The sequence below is a fragment of the Macaca mulatta genome, chromosome X (assembly GCF_049350105.2).
Source record: "Macaca mulatta isolate MMU2019108-1 chromosome X, T2T-MMU8v2.0, whole genome shotgun sequence".
Classification (NCBI taxonomy): Eukaryota; Metazoa; Chordata; class Mammalia; order Primates; family Cercopithecidae; genus Macaca; species Macaca mulatta.
In genome coordinates this window covers 18,369,041-18,385,931 of record NC_133426.1, presented here as the reverse complement: position 1 = coordinate 18,385,931, position 16,891 = coordinate 18,369,041, and the positions used below count along the sequence as shown (strand labels likewise).

Genomic DNA, 16,891 nt, shown 5'->3' with positions numbered 1-16,891 from the left:
TGGGTGAGAATCCCAGTGTCCTGAGAGGCTATACGTGACAGATGACCAAAAGCCCAAGGTAGGGGTTTCCTCTGCTCGCAGTTCTCACCTTCAAGGCGGGTCTGGGCTTCCACCCTCATGAACACAGGGATTCGGGAGGGTCCAGAGTGCCCAATACATGCAGCTCCATTCTGCAATCCATTCCAGCAAATTCCCTGTGTCTGTGGTCACCATTTAGGTGATCACACAGGACAGGCTGCGCGTCCAAGTATATGTAGGGACCCTGAATGACCACAACACAGTACCATTGCCCTTTACCTAGGGCTACCATTTCCCAGCAAACCAAACATAGTTCGAGAACAGCTGGCCCAGGAGCTACCACTGGCTACTCAGAGGAGGCTCATTAGTTGGCTACATGCTTCGCAGGAACTGGGAAGGACTCACATCATAAAAAGGACCATGTGGCTTTTCCCTGAAAGATTCTCACCCTTCCACCCTCTCTGCCTTGCAATACGCAAACTGCGCCTGCTCCTGAAAAGCTCTCTGGGAAGGAATGGGCCTGGCTTTCCGTTCCCGGAGGCGGCGCCTTAGATTGGGAGGTCTCATTGGCCACTTACAGCCCAGCCTGAGATTCCAGGCCCCTCCCAGGAAAAGGCTGTTAAACACGGGGGAGGGGCAGGAGCGGTATATGGAGAGGAGGTGGTGGAATCAGAGAATGAGGCTGCTGTAAAGACTGTCCTGGCCCCAGACACAGGGTAGTCTCCGCTAGCAGCTCATTTCCGAGTTACTTTTCGTTTTCAAATGACAAGCCAAGTGACTAGACTCGCGCTAACACAGTCCTGGACAACACATTCACCTTTTCTGTGAACAGGCAGCCTTCTAAAAGCCCCAAACATCCTCCTTGACGCGTTGGGGGCTCAATTATTTTATATCCAACCCAGCATCTTTCTAGTCCCCATGCTGTATGCTTGAACTTCGGAAAATGCTTTTCCCTGCCCAATCTTCTCTCAAATATAAACATATCACACAGGGTGTTGGGGCGGCGGTGGCGGGGGGGCGGGGGGGAGAACGCATCCCTGGCCTTAGGACACAGGACAAATCTATTTTGGATAGAAACGCCTGAACAGAGACCCTTATTTGGAAAGGTGAATTTGGTCACGACATGGACCGTCAGACAAAATGGCAGTATCCTAAGAGTTAAGGGCACATCAAAAGTTCAGACAAAAAGGAGAGGAGGAAACAGGCAGGGAGAAAGGCTCTCCAAATAATTGTTCATGTTGGAAACTTTTGTCACGGCTTTATTGAGATTAAGTTCACATACAGTTTGTATCCACTTAAAGTGTACAATTTGATGACTTTTGGTATATTCAGAGTTGTGCAACCATTATCACTAGATCAATTTTAGAAAATTTATCACCCCAAAGAGAAATCCTGCAACCATCAGCCATCACTCCCCAACCCATTGGCCACCACAAGCCCTCTGCAACCACAAATCGACTATCTCTACAGATTGGCCAATTCTGGACGTTTTACATAAATGAAATCATATAGTATGTGGTATTTCGTGACTGGCTTCTTTAACTTAGCATAGTGTTTTAAAGTTCATCCACGTTGTAACATGTGTATCACTACATCACTCCTTTTTATTGCTGAACATCATTGTTCAGTATCATGTCAAGAGCACATTGTTATTTATCCATTCATCCATTGATGGAGATTTGGGTTTCCACTCTTTAGCAATTATGAATAATGCTGCTACGAACATTTGTGTGTAAGTTTTTGTGCGGATGTATGTTTTCATTTATCTCGGGTATACACCTAGGAGTAAAACTGCTGGGACACACACTCTCGTTTAATCTTTGGAGGAACTATTATCCCAAGTGGCTGCATCATTTTACATTTCCACCAGCAATGTAGGAGGTTTCCACTTTCTCCACATCCTCAGCAACACTTGGTACTGTCTGTCTTTGACTATACCCATAATGTGTGAAGTTGCATCTCAACTGTGGTTTTGATTTGCATTTCCCTAGTGACTAATGATGTTGAACATCTTTTCATGTGTTTACTGGCCGTTTGTACATCTTTGGAGAAACGTCTTTCAGATCCTCTGCCCATTTTAAATCGGCTTACAACTTACTGAGTTTAAGAATTCTTTGTATATTCTAGGTATAATTCCCTTATTGAACATGATTTGCAAATATTTTCTCCCATTCTGTGGATCTTTTTAACTCTCTTGATAGAGTCCTCTGAAGCACAAAATTTTAAACATTTGATGAAGTCCAATTTCTTTTTCTCTTTGCTTGTGCTTTTGGTGTCATGTCTGAGAAACCACTGCCAAATCCAAGGTCAGGAATATTTACCCCTATGTTTTCTTCTAAGAGTTTTATAGTTCTACCTCTTACAGTTAGATCTTTGATCCATTTTGAGTAATTTTTGTATATGGTGTGAAATAGGAGTCCAACTTCATTCTTTTGCATGTGGATATCCAGTTGTCCCACCAGTTTGCTGAAAAGACTGTTCTTTCCCCCATTGAATAATTTTGGCACCCTTGTCAAAAAACAATTGACCATGAATGTGAGAGGGTTTATTTCTGGAACCCAAATTCTATTATCTCATTTTCTTCATTATTGTAGCTTTGTAGTAAGTTTGGAAATTGGGGCATATGAGTCCTCCAACTTCGCTCTTCAGGATTGTTTTGGCTATTCTGGGGTCTCTGAATTTCCATATGAATTATAACTAACTTGTCCATCATTGCAAAGAAGCCAGCTGGGATTTCACATCGAAAACTGCTCAAAACTTCAGAATTTAATACACAGTAAGATATATGATTCATAGGACATTTATCTGCAGGTAATTGGCTTACAACAGCATATTATTTACTTCATTCAATTCATATGACAGAATGTATAAAAATTAAAACTTTTATTGAGGGAGATCTGAAGCCTAATAGAATCTTGCTGTCAAACACACAAACTATGCTTGCAGTATCATTTCTTTTGTGGGGGAAACTTTCAATTAAAAATTAAACATAATGTAGGAAAAACTCACTCTTACCTTATTTTAACATATTTACTTTTATTTTTAGAAATGCTAGAGCGCAGTCTACACTGGAGATTGTTTAAAAATTGCGGTAAAATATACACAACATTTGCAGATTTTTAAATAATTAAATGAAATGTTACGAACAAAGAAGTAGCATTAAGTGTTGCCAATATTAAGAAAAAAAAATCTGAGTTGATTCGGGTACTCTGTGTGGGAGGAGGTTACTTGGACAAAGCAAAGGTATTTCCCAGATAGAGGTACTGCTATGAATCCATTCTCAGAGCCCAGAAGATTGAACTCCTAAAGTGACCCTTGGAATGGATGCTCACAGAACCCTGTCTTTCTGTCCACTTGGGGCTTGGTTGCTAAGGCCCACTGACAAACAGCTTACAAGGACTGTCACTTCCCCTGTGGTCCCAAGAGTAGTTCCATGATGGGTCATTCTTAAGCCCAACCTTACAGGGCTGATATGAAGATCAAATAGGCTACGTGCATCTAAAGGGCTTTGCGGACACCTACTGAGCTCTGTGTAACTGGCATTAAAGATTCAGTGATATTCCTTCTCAATTTTCTGAAACTGCCAATTGGGGCAGAAGCAATAGCAATGTTTTATAATAGCAATAATGTTATAAGAGCTCATATTTCTTGAGACTCTGTCAAGTGCTCTGCAGGTTATTATCTCATTAAATCTTCACAACACTGAGGTAGGTACTATGATTACCTCCATTTAAAAATAAGGAAACTGAGGCATAGTGAAGTGCCTTGCTTCAAATCACATGAGATGTAGGAGATGGAGCCAAGACTCCACCCAGGCAAGCGGACTCTATATCCTGGGGATTTATTTATTTATTTATTTATTTATTTATTTATTTTTGAAATGGCATCTCGCTATGTCGTCCAGGCTGGAGTGCAGTGGTGCGATCTTGGCTCATTGCAACCTCTGCCTTTTGGGTTCAAGTGATTCTCCTGCCTCAGCCTCCCAAGTGGCTGGGATTATAGGCATGCACCACCATGCCTGGCTAATTTTTCTTTTTTTTTTTTGTATTTTTTTTTTGAGACGGAGTCTCGCTCTGTTGCCAGGCTGGACTGCAGTGGCGTGATCTCAGCTCACTGCAACCTCCACCTTTTGGGTTCAAGTGATTCTCCTGCCTCAGCCTCCCAAGCAGCTGGGATTACAGGCACGTACCACCACACCCATTTTTTGTGTTTTTAGTAGAGATGGGGTTCCATCATGTTGGCCAGGCTGGTCTCGAACTCCTGACTTGAGGTGATCTGCCCGTCTCAGCCTCCCACAGTGCTGGGATTACAGGCGTGAGCCACCGCCCGGCCCTAATTTTTGTATTTTTGGTACAGACGGGGTTTCTCCATGTTGGCCAGGCTGGTCTCGAATTCCTGACTTCAGGTGATCTGCCCGTCTCAGCCTCCCACAGTGCTGGGATTACAGGCGTGAGCCACTGCGCCTGGCCTGATCCTGGACTTTTAAGCCGCATCCCCAGAGGACCTCCAGCAACTTGTTTCAATGAAGTGTTCTAGTCTCAAATCACATCAATTACCATCTGCTGGGAAAGCGGATGGAAGGTGGCACATAAATTGTTGCGAGCTTTTAGAGAAGAGTATGTTACACATTGTGGGGACTTGTTACCTGCTCTAATTAGTACACTTATTCCATAAGTGTAGATAGCCATTTCTAAGTCTGTTACCCTTTCCTTCACTCAACTAAGTTGTCTTTATTTCTGCACCTAGAGTAAACTTTAGACAAAGTTTTTAATATACTCTGTGTTGGAAACTGTTTTTAAAAATCTGAACCTTGGAGTTACTTGAATAAACCTGAATTACTAAAGAGAAACAACTCTGATTGTGACCACCATTCTACTCCATGTCAGTTTCCATACATGGAGGTGCAGTGACTTTTAAGGGTACATGGGCTTTACAATGAACACATTCGGCGTCAAATCCTGGCCCTGCCACTTCCAAACTGGGTGACCTTGGGCAGGTTAATGCCAAGTATGAAAATCTGTTTCCTCATTTACGAAAAGGGGATAATAATAGTACCTGTTTCACTGGGTTGTTGTGAAAATAATAATAATAATAAAAAAGCAAAACACTTGGGCATTGTGCCTGGCCATAGTAAGTGCTATGAACATTAAAAAGTATAAGCACCAAATACTTTGATTCAGTCGTGATAAGATTATAGTTGAAAGCACAGGCCACAAGTTTCCATGTCACTTAAAGAGACAGAGTGAAGAACTGGTTGACACAGTACTTTTAAGAATGGAAAGCACTGACTTTCAGCTCCTACCCTTTGTTTAGAAAGACAAAGAAAGCTGGAGAATGTTTTATATGTAAGTTACCACAAAAGCTAAATTCTTTCCCTCCTGATTGAACATGTACTCGGTTGGTCTTACCCTAAATGATGAAACTGAGGGCCTAAAACAGGGGTTAGTAAACTATGGCCTGTTTCTATAAGTAAAGTCTTATGGGACCACAGCCACAACTTTCTGATTTACGTATCATCCATGCAGCTTCTGCACTACAAAGGTGACAGGGAACTGAAGGGCCACAGAGCCCCCAATATTTACCATCTGGCCCTTTACAGAAAAAGCTTGCTCACCTCTCCTCTAGAATGAAAAAACCCTTATTAAGCTGTCCATCTTTGCTTTCTCCATAGCACTTAGCACAAGATTGGCCTCTCTTCCCATCCTCCTCAAACTACCACGTGAGTGTCTAGCGACGTGCAAAGGTGACAACACTCAAGTATAAAATAAACCAAAGTTTTCAAAATGCCATAAGGGGAAAAAAGCTTTATAAATAGGAAAACAAAGATCAACATCATTAAGTTACAGGATTTGCCTAGTTTTACATTAATTTCTCTTAAACTGATTACAACCTCAAAGGCCCATCATCCTTTATTTGAATTCGAATGCATTCTTTCTTCCCAAGAAGGAACTAAAATGGAGCTGTTCCCAGTTCAAACACAAGGACCACAGTGCTCAAGATTGGGACGGCCTGGCAGTCACATCAGTCAGTGCAAAATCTGCATTTTATTAAAGACATTTGGGAAGATCCATTCAAAAATACATTGTGCTCAGTAAAAATTAACCATTTCATGCTGATAATGAAGGTTATCACGGAGTAGGTATTTGTGTAATATTTACAGCAACAATAGAAATTTTACATAAGTTTAGAATGGAATTACATGCCAGAAAAAACTTGATAAGATGTACCAACACATGATACAAAGAGTTATAGAAACACTTTACAAATGGTTCATAATTCACTTGTGAGGATTTAAGTATTCAACACTTTAAATTCAGTTTGGATTCAAAAATTAAAAAGATTAACAATCACGTCACACCCTTGCCACAGTAGAAAGTATGGAATTACACTTTATATAATGGATTATAAAGTCTGTGCAATTAAGAATTTCCACTGATTCTTCATCTACCACATACTAGATGTCACATCATTCTGGCTTATCCCTATTTTTGTTTCTAAGAATGAACAGGGTCTCAATGTCACCCTGCCCTGTGTCTTCCCAGACACCACCTTCAAACTTACTAGAGATTGAAGAAGCTCTGAATAGTTAGCTAAGTATATACAGAATAACTACCTGAATTCAAAATGGCACAAAGCAATTCTTGGAGATAGAAATTTGGGGCAATGATTTTGTTTGGTTTAATCGTTTCTGTTAATCAATCCAAGTTTACAGTGAGAATTTACTTCTTTTAATCACCGTATTACCCCTCTAGCCTGACTCAATCAGTGACCAAAGAGTAAACAAGGAGAGGGAAACAGACTGAGGGCCAGAATCAGTTGTGTGTCTCTAGAGAAAACAGGTTCTCTGCAAGCTTTGCTTTCCATTTTGGAAAACCTAAGCCGTGCTGGAGAACTTACACATTCTCTGGGACGATAAGCATCTTGTTTGCTTTGTTTTGTTTTGTTTTTCCGTGAAACTCTACAGAGTTTAAACTGGAGCTTTTGACAATTCTGGCAATAAACACTTTAGTCCCCACAACAGGGACAAAAGTCAAGGCATCTACCTTTTCTATTCCTGGGTTTCTTCTGATTAGACCTGAAGCAGAGCACTAGGACAAGCTTGTCTGCCCCTGAAAGAAATCAGATCAGACTTTTGGGAAAGTAAAATTCCCAACCAAAGGAAGTCCTGAGGAATTCTTAGCAGTCTGTCAAAACAGGGGGGATGGAGGAACAGATAAGGCCTCTTTCTCCCTGATACTCTGTGTTGGAAGAGTAACGAACAAGGCAACTTCTAATCTGCATACAACATGGAGACCGATTTTCAGATTCCAAAGGAGGATCGAAATAGGACCCAAGGATCAAATGGGGTTTCGAGACCTTAACCTTGTGAGAAATGAAGGGCTTTAGAAGTGAAACTAGTTTCACTGCCGCAATTTTGCTGGCCCTACAAATCCAGCGTGCCAACTATTACAATTTTTTTCTGGCAAAATGAGACAAACTTCCCTTAAATTTGGGAGTAAACAGTTGATGAATGAAAATGCAAGGCGGGTCATAATCATATTTAATAGCCTACAGTAAATACATGGAAGGGTGGGGTCAGTGCCCGGAGAGGAGAAAGGTGGAGCCAGGACCAAGCCTAACGCTGATGAATGAACAAACCACTGTGGGAAATGAAGATTCATATAGTAACTGGCTCACACGAAAGCCTACCATTTGTATAGTACATTCAATTCACAAAGAAAAAGAATCGAAGGGGCAGCAGGCCCAGAGTTTCCTAGCCACTCCACTTCTCCCACGTCGCATGTATGCAGATAGATGAGGGACTTCATTTTCTTGCATGATTTCTTACTCATCATTTCTGAGACAGAATTTTTCATCAGCTGAACCAGACCTCAAGATATTCTGTATCTCAGCTGGTCAAGAAGCAAAAGGAAGAAATCATAACTGCTTACAAGTTGTGTTTCTGGTTATTTTTGTAAGCTAGGCTTTTAAGTCTCTGAGAGGACCTTCTTGTGAGATTCTGGCCCCGGGAATTAGCAACAGGACACTTACAACCTTTGTACTGTCTTTTCTATGTCCCCTTTCAAAAAAACCAGAATTGTGGTTTCTTAAACCATAAGTAAGTTTTCTCTGCCTGCACACTTTCTTAGTGATGAACTGAAGGAGGCAAGGAAATATTTCACTATTTTCTGACTTGGTTCAATGTACCCTACCACATTCCAAAGTTCACAAAAGTATGAGTCTGTGGATCTTAGAACCCACAGAGAGCTCAATATCCCACTACCATGCAGGAGGTAACGAACTTCTAGATAGAAAAACAATGCTATCCAGGAAACATGTTCTGACCAGCAGAGAATGTGCAGATTTACTGAGTCCCAGCTGAGCTCCAGCACTGCATCACACTGAGCCACTGCCCTTGCTGAAAGAGTTCAGTCACCACCAGCTCCTAGGTGAACAGAAATAGATCTTTCTACACACTTGAAAAGTAATCCTCTGGCCTTTGAAAAAAAGTTGTACACTATGAGTCATTCTCAATAATACATGGCTAGAAGAAAATAAATGGCTTTTTTCCTTATTTACTCTAAAGACTAGTTTAAGAAGTGAGGATACTATGATCTTAACTAAGAGGGGCTGGAAAGGGACAATGGGATAGCATTTCCTAGTATAGTCCACTAATTCTCAGATTAGGAACATGCTAAACTGGCTAACTCTACAACCACAACATACTTTATAATACACGGTGTGACTAGAGACCGACAGCATAGCTCTGAGTTTAGAATTAAAGTACAACTGCGTAAGGTGAATCTTAAAGCATGTTTTAAAACAGATTTAACCAAAGCATACAGCACAAATACTTCTATATAACAGCCACATCACAACCACCAATACGGACTTTTTTGCTTCTAATTGGTCTGCCATATGCTAATATTTGTAAAGAGCTATTAAATGACTTGAATAAAAAACAAAGACATTTTCTTTCGGGAGACACAGCTAAAAGCCATGGATGCCTTCGAGCAGTTGGTAAAAATCATGCCAATCTGCCAGGCTGTTGCTTGCTTCTAAATATAAGCCTCATGGCTCTATGAAAGATTTTCTAAGGATGCTAACCTAGAATTTAAGTTCTCCAACACCTATAAAGTAACTCTGGTCTCCTTCCAAAGTATGCACCTTTTAGCAGGCCCAAGACAATGGAAACGAACAATAGGATTCCAAGGATTCAGGAATAGTGGTCGAAGACTCTTAAGAGAATGTGATGTTGAAGAATTCACACCTGCAGTACTGTAGCCTGGACAGAACAAGGCCAGAGCCAAGCTCTGCAGACTGGTGGGCTTGGGATGGTGTAGGGCAGGGTTTCTCAACCTCGGCAGCAGTGGTGCTTGGGGCTGGAGCACTGTTTGTTTGGGGGGCTGTCCTGTGCATGGCAGGGTGTTTAGCAGCATCCCTGGCCTCTACCCACTTGATGCCAGTAGCACACCATCACCCTCAGCTGTGACAACCAAATGTCCCCAGACATCGCCAAATGTGCCCATGGGGCAAATCTGCCCCTAGTTGAGAACTGCCCCTAGTTGAGAACCACAGCTGTAGAGTCAGCTCACTTGAGCCCCTCAGCATGAAGCACTCCCTTTTGGTCTTGGGCTCTAGAGAGAGGCTAAATTTTAGAGCAAGACCAAACAAGGTTCAGTTAAAGTGTATTTAGAACTTTAGAGAGGAAAAACAAGGACAGCAGAGAAATAAAGGTAGAAAAACAGTGAAGCAGAGTTTCTTTTCCAAAGGAGATCAGTGATACTTTCATAAAAGTAACATAAGCTTTCATTCACCCTTTTTCTTCTTTAGGAAGTTAGGGCCGATAATAGGACATGGATGTCATGAATTCCCCTTCCTAAAGAAAAGGCAAATTTTTCTGACTTTAAATCAAGTCCTTTCTATCATAGATGGCAATCTTTGTGATGTCAATAATTCTTCATCAAGAGGGGAAAACAACAGTTAAAAGCTAAGAGAGGGCCCATTAGGTCTGAGAGAAAACTTTATCATCCCCCCTTCGTGAGCAGGAAGAGAATTGCATGCTAGAAATGCAGATTATAGTTCACTTACAGCTTATTGGATGAAAAGTCAGAACAGACAAAAGCTGAGAAGAAGATTAAAGAGCTACCTCGAAAACACTGGTTGAAAACATATGTAGATATCTGTAGGTATTTTCTGGCTCAAATCTGAGAATGTACAAAAAGTACGTATTGACTCTTCAGCAATTAGGTTTACTTTGCTCTAGGTAGAAGGCAAATATTCTAGCCCTTCTTTGAAGAACCATCATGAATAGAAATGTTCTGCAAACATCTGAGATCCCAGTGTTAACAAGGATGACAACATGGGAAACCAGCCCCTAGGTGACAACGAGCCTCGAATGCCACAGCATGGCAACGGGACCGTGCAGTTCCTAAGCACATAGCACAGTGAGAAGTCTTTCCAGAGAAAAAAAGTGTAGTTTCTGGTTTGCAAGGGGGGAATACAAGGTAGAGATCTAGTATGAAAAAGAAGAGTTAAATACACACCCTTTTAGAGTCATTAGTGTCCAGGCAAACTGCTGATGGTCCACCTCACTTGTATCATCAAGCAGCTGCCTGGGAAAAGCCAGAATTCAGAGCTACCCAAACAGTACAGAACTGGTGAAAGAAGTAAGACAGAAAAAGAACTAAAGAGCATGCAAAACTATTGATTTGAGTCAAATTGTTTCAATAATAGTACCCAGTCGAGTTTCATTTTAGTGCCTATTACATTTATTAAAATTAAATAAAAAGCACCTTAAAATAACCTATCTATATAATCAATACACATTATAGTATTTATATAAAAATGCAATATGTGCACAATTTAAGCTTCAGGGAAACTAGGACTTTAGTCTTTATAATCTTCATAATCATCAGAGCTATGATCCTCAAAATCTTGGGGGAGGGTTAACAGTAACAGCACATTTCGATTATAGCTGACTTGATTCAGGGGCTGACACTCAGAATTTGAGGACAAGTAATAAATACTGAGAAGTTATCTCTTTGAGGGGTGGGAGGGACCTTTAAAAGTATTATTGCTAAGAGACTACTTCCAAAAATCCACTACTACTGATAGATGACAGTGCTGAGGTGACTTCCCTCAAGGATGACCCAGAGGCATGGGAGGGTAACACTTGATGGCCAAAGGGTTTGATGATACTTGGGAGTAACTTGGGAGCTGAAAGAGATCAGATGAGGGGAAAATAGGTCCTGTTCTGATAGGGGTTGTATGTGTAACAGGTGTGCATGGAAATCTTGTCATAAGTGGACAGCCCCAGGAAGAAAAAAATTGATAGAGTAATTTTTTCTCTATCTGGAATTGCTCCAGGAGCCTTTTAAATATGGTATTGGAGAAAGCAAGAGCAAAAAAGGCATTCAGAAATAGAAATGCCACACATATATCTCACACCCCATCAGCCAAGAGTCTCCGGGACAGTGGACAATACTGAGGAGCATAGAGCTGGTTTGCAAGATCTGCAGACAGGTACCTCTTATGATCTCACAACAAGGAATGTTCACTGGCAAATCTTTGGTCTACGCTCTACACTAATGCTAAGTGGAAGAGCACATTCTCTCTACAAAGACCCACGAGTAATGCCTCAATCTATTCTCCCCTGTGTGCAAGTAACGTCCCTGGACACAAACAGGAGCCAAGTGTGTGAGGACGGAAACCAGGCCTGCTGAATTCTCACTGGCCTATCTGACTTTCTTCCCCTGCAGGTTTGGAAAGAGATGCTGCATCTCGTCTGCTACCAAGGATGTCTAGAGGCTACTGCTGGGGCCTAAAAGTTGAGCAAGGTTCATACTGTTACAGTCACGTGTAGCCACAATTCAACTCCCTTTATTAGAAGTATAATACTCACTTCATATCACAAATGTATAAAAATATGGCAGATAGTGTCATAACGATACTTTCTTTAAATGAATATATTTATAAAACAGATATTTACCATATATATATTTATATATAGAATAAAATACTCCTGATGCAATATATAAATGTTACTGTTTAGTTTTTATAGAAACTACTGTAGCTGTCCCACTGCTTCACAATGTTTCAAACAGCTCAAAATAACTTTACATTATAACATAAAAGATATGATTATAACAGTACAATATTAATTATAAATAAATGTTACAAATCCTATCAAATATGGAAGTTTAGAAAACAATTTAAGACATACAGTTCATCTGCTAACCCTTCAAAGGGATACTCTTGGATTACAATAAACCCCACATTTAGTCTAGGCAGAAAAAAATACGTAGTAAGGGCATCGGTCAACATGATTTTCCTATCCCTTGCAGTGCCAGGACACATACTGGCGTTCCCAAGTTCAACAGAGATTGCACTAAAGCTGGAATGTAAGGGGGAGAAACTGCCAAGAATTTCTTCTTCCTCAATGGCACACTCTATCTATTCTCACACAAGACCTGTGGGGAGTGGCGATTCCTAAGGAACTCCTGTGGCTCTAAGATCCCTGACTAGCATTTGTGGCCGCGAGGAGCTCGACGGCCCCAACACATGCAATATTGCACACACCTTCATAAAGCTGAAAATACTGGCTCACCACTTGGCCCGGCCCATGCCCCAAGCCCAGCCCACCCTTCCCCACCCCTCCCCCACTGGCTTGTCTGCCCACCCCTTCCCCCTACCAGCACAAATTACAAGGCTGTCTCTTTTAAATCATTCAGATTTGGCATTCGTGAGCGATTTGTTCTGTTATAGGGGTGCCCATTTGGCCCACTCTTGGCACCCAGCTGTTCAGAGTAGGAAGGGCCCTCTGTGGCACTCCTGGTCACAGAGGACACGTGCCAACCAGGATCCATCTGACCTGGCAGCTGGAGGGCTGGCCTGCCCTTCGGTGTGGGCTCCTGCCGGATGTTGCTGCTCCCGCCAGAGGCCTGGCTCAGGGGGTGAATCCGAATTTCTGAGAAGGAATTTTTGGTTTGTTGAGCTGTTAAGGGCTGGAAGCGGGGGTCTGAAGAAGCCGGGTGATTCGAGGCCGAAGAGAGATGTAACAACTTGCGCAGTGATTTTAATGGCTGGCTCTGAAAGAAAGGATGAGAATGCACACGGGATTCAAGTTAGAGTGACCATAAGTCTGGGGAGGGAAGGAGGCTTAGACCTGAGGTGACTGGGCGTGGCCAGGAAGGGCAAGCATGTGCAAGGAGGAGCTGGTCCAGCCAGATCTGTTCTTTGGGTTTTCTTCAAACAAGATTGTATTATTCTTTAATGGAAAAGCCTAGAAATCATAGAGCTGGTATGGCAGCCAATCAAAGGCCCAGGCTCATCTACCTGGTTGCATCCTATCTCTAACCAGGGGATCTCATGCTTCAACCAGCAGGAAGGAGAAAGAGCAAAAGGTGTACGTTTCTCTGTTTTGAGAAGACTTCCCAAAGGCTCCACACAATGCTTCCACTTATATTTCACCAGCTAGAACTTAAGTACACAGCCGTATCTAGTAGCAAGAGAAGCTGAAAATATGGAATGTTTTAGTTAGCAATGTACTCAACTACAAGTCGTATAGCCCTTTTTGTTCTCATCTCCCCGATTTCCCTCTCTCGATATTACAAAATTCAAATGTTCCCTCGCTTTACTTTTTTTTTTTGAGAGGGGGAGGGTAACATTTGGGCATTGAAAATGCAAAGCACAAAGAAATATGCAAAACCCCAACAGAACTATCTAAATAATTTATTCACAGGAGGCCTTCAATTCCTAACATGGGCTCACAGTGGTCCGCCCTGCCTGTCTGTCTACTGTGCAGCTGGACACCCCCAGGTGCTGCATCAAGGAGGGAGACTGACTTCAGGGCAGAGGGGAGCAGCCTCAGAGCAGTCTCCTCACTGGACAACTCCTGAGCCTCATGCTCCTGAACGATGAAAGATGATGGCTCAATCTCCTCTTCCTTGATCTCAGAAGAGACATGGAAAGCACTTGGAAATTCACAGCCAGTCACAACTGCTGGACTTGGCCACTTAGGCTACAACCCTAGCCTTGGGGCCCCTCTGAGGCCAATTCTCAGAGTACCTTTGCTGTAAGTGTCATGGTATAAGGGACATGCATTTAAGGGCTCAGCAAAGTTTGAATAAAATGTTGATGAACTCAAGGAACATTACAAGATTTGAAGGAACTAGGCACAGAAACCCAAGGTAAATGGCTTCAGAATTGACTCAAGTAGATATTGTTTCAGGGGAAAGTATTCTCCATCATCATTCCAAAGTCTTCCCAAGAAAGCTTTGTGCTCCCTAAAGGAGGTAGCATAGTACACTGTACACTCTAAGTGCTCAAAAGTGGCTTTTTAAAAATAATTAAATTGGTATAACATGATGAGACTCCTGGTGATTTTTACAGCCTTGACCACATGTAACTATCAAGCAATTACAATAATCTGCATTCAGCAAGAGCTATAAAGTTATTTGAAAAGAGCTTCTAGCCTAGGCAACAAGGCGAGACCCCATCTCTATAAAAAAATTAAAAAACTAGCCATGTATGGTGGCATGTGCCTGTAGTTCCAGTTACTCTGGAGGCTGAGGTGGGAGAATGGCTTGAGTCCAGGAGGTCAAGGCTGCAGTGAGCCATAATCTTGCCACTGCACTCCAGCCTGAGTGATCGAGTAAGACCTTGCCAGAAAGAAAGAGAGAAGAGAGAAGAGAGAAGAGCTTCTTGGCAAAAGAAATGGTTTCACAAAGAAAGTTCTAAAGCTCTCTATTCTTTTTGTTTTGTTTTGAAATTGGGAATAGAGAAGCAGGCCCTCACTCACAGGCTTGTCTCTTTAGTTTGGATACATATCCAATAAACTTGGATATCTGGTTCTCTATGCTTCCACCACCCCCAGCTTATATTATGTTAGAAGCAGAAAATATAAATAACTGGGGCAAATACAATGGGAATATGGGGAACTTCTGTCAGCAGTTCTATGCAACAGCTTACAGTTAAAAAGAGTAAACAGAGGCTGGTCATGGTGGCTCATCCCTGTAATCCCAGCACTTTGGGAGGCAGAGGCAGGTGGATCACTTGAGTCCGGGAGTTCGAGACCAGCCTGGGCAACATGGCAAAACCCTGTCTCTACTAAAAATACAAAAAATTAGCCAGGTGTGGTGGCGCACACCTGTAGTTCCAGCTACTTGGGAGGCTGAGGTGGGAGGATTGCCTGAGCACAGGGAGGTCAAGGATGCAGTGAACCGAGTTTGTGCCATTGCACTCCAGCCTGGGCAATGGGAGTGAGGCCCTGTCTCAGGAAAAAAAAAAAAAAAAAAAGTAGTCTGCTCTCCCAATCACAGAAATCTGTGACACAAGAAATCACAGATACAAGTAATCCTATGGCCTCAAAAGCTCTGGAGGGTTGTCAAAAATTATAGTACAGAAGAATAAAGGATTCATAAAATATTCAATATCAAAAACCAAAATGTTCATTATGGGATACTGAAAAGATACATTACAAAACTTCCAACCAAAATAGTTGTTTAAAGTAAATAAACCTCAGATACCTGAAAAATTTACTGATTCAGTTTCTGCTTATTCCTCCATTATGGAAGATAAATGTGACTACGTAATACAGTCTAATACGTAGTTCCTAATGCAACTGTTTGCCTGTTTCCTGTAAAAAATGGTATGGATTTCAGGAATTGAAATATTCTTTCAAGAAAACTTATCATACCTGTCTTTCAATTTATATGCTATTACTTTTAATGAAACCTTAATCTTCCTACCATCTCTGTTCATCCTGCCTGAAATGTTATGGCATGCCTCATTTTTTACCATGAATTATGGTTCTTTAACACAGCTCAGCTCTTTCCTGGGCTGTATTTGTGGGCTGGGACTACATCTTCAATTGCCTCCAGCTAGGTGAAGGCTAACAGAAGCTTGCATCTTTCCCAGTAGAACATGGGTCACTGAAGCAAGACTCATCCTGGCTCACAAGATGCATCTGGGTATAACTGAGGGTCTATTTTGAGGAGGTGCTCAGCCTTACTGTAACACTGAGAAGCTAAGTTTTCTCTACCACGCCCTCCCAGCTCCTCAGGACAGTTACTGCAGAGTTGGAGAGTCTAGGAATGGTGCAGGATCCACTCACTTGGGTCTGTAGATCTGAGATCTTCTCGGGGCGCCACTCCTTTGGTCTGCTGCTTGGAGTGCTAGCAGAATGAATGGATTTCTGCAACGTTAGAAGATCAGGGCTGTCGGAATTGGGTACCTAGAGCAAAATACGGACAAGCATTCAATAAGCACACTAATAAGCCTAATTAAGATATGCAACCACACCCAATAGGAGAACCAAACTAAAAAGCAAACCAAACCAAAACTCAAATGATCCAGTAAAAAAAGAACCCCAATCTCTCCCAATGTTCACAATGCAAGTGATGCTAAATTCTTCTGCCCTCTTAATAATTTTCCCTGCATTAGGAAAAATTGGCAGATGTCATGCAGCTTTGTTAAACCTCAACCCTTAAAGCATTCCCATGCTGTTAGTTTTAGTCGCTGTAAGAGAGAGCAGTTAAATTGGGCTATACCAGGAATTGCTGTCGTATCCTCATTCCATAGTGCAGTTAGGTTATGAACCAGTTCAATAAAACAAATTTTTTCCTGCTGGGAAAATGATCCAAACATTGTATTTGGTAGTGCCAAAGAAGTCTGGTAGGCTTTCAAGGATAGCAAAGTGAGAAAGTATGGTTTAGGTCATATTCCCAAATCATTGTCTGATATATCTGGATCTATCATTATGTACTAGAGAAATGCTGGAAATCTGTGCCACAAATTCCAGATGAATGCAACTGGTCTATTCACCAGCTTTGGTGAACACAGAAGAGTAATGTCAAATGCCAAGCAAAAGCCCTGGTTTTAAACTGACCAG

General features: G+C 41.8%; 1 protein-coding gene across 2 annotated transcripts in view; it reads right to left on the bottom strand.

The window, feature by feature from the left end:
- Positions 1-12,670: 12,670 nt before the first annotated feature.
- CDKL5 (cyclin dependent kinase like 5) overlaps positions 12,671-16,891 on the bottom strand; it is a 202,362-nt gene continuing 198,141 nt past the window's right edge. For both annotated transcript variants that reach the window (XM_028842232.2, XM_077989598.1), the window contains exons 17-18: positions 16,115-16,234; positions 12,671-13,088 (exon numbers count right to left, since the gene is read on the bottom strand). In XM_028842232.2, the coding sequence (XP_028698065.2) occupies positions 12,702-13,088; positions 16,115-16,234 (507 nt within the window). In that variant the 3' untranslated portion in view covers positions 12,671-12,701. The remainder of the gene's footprint in view (positions 13,089-16,114; positions 16,235-16,891) is intronic.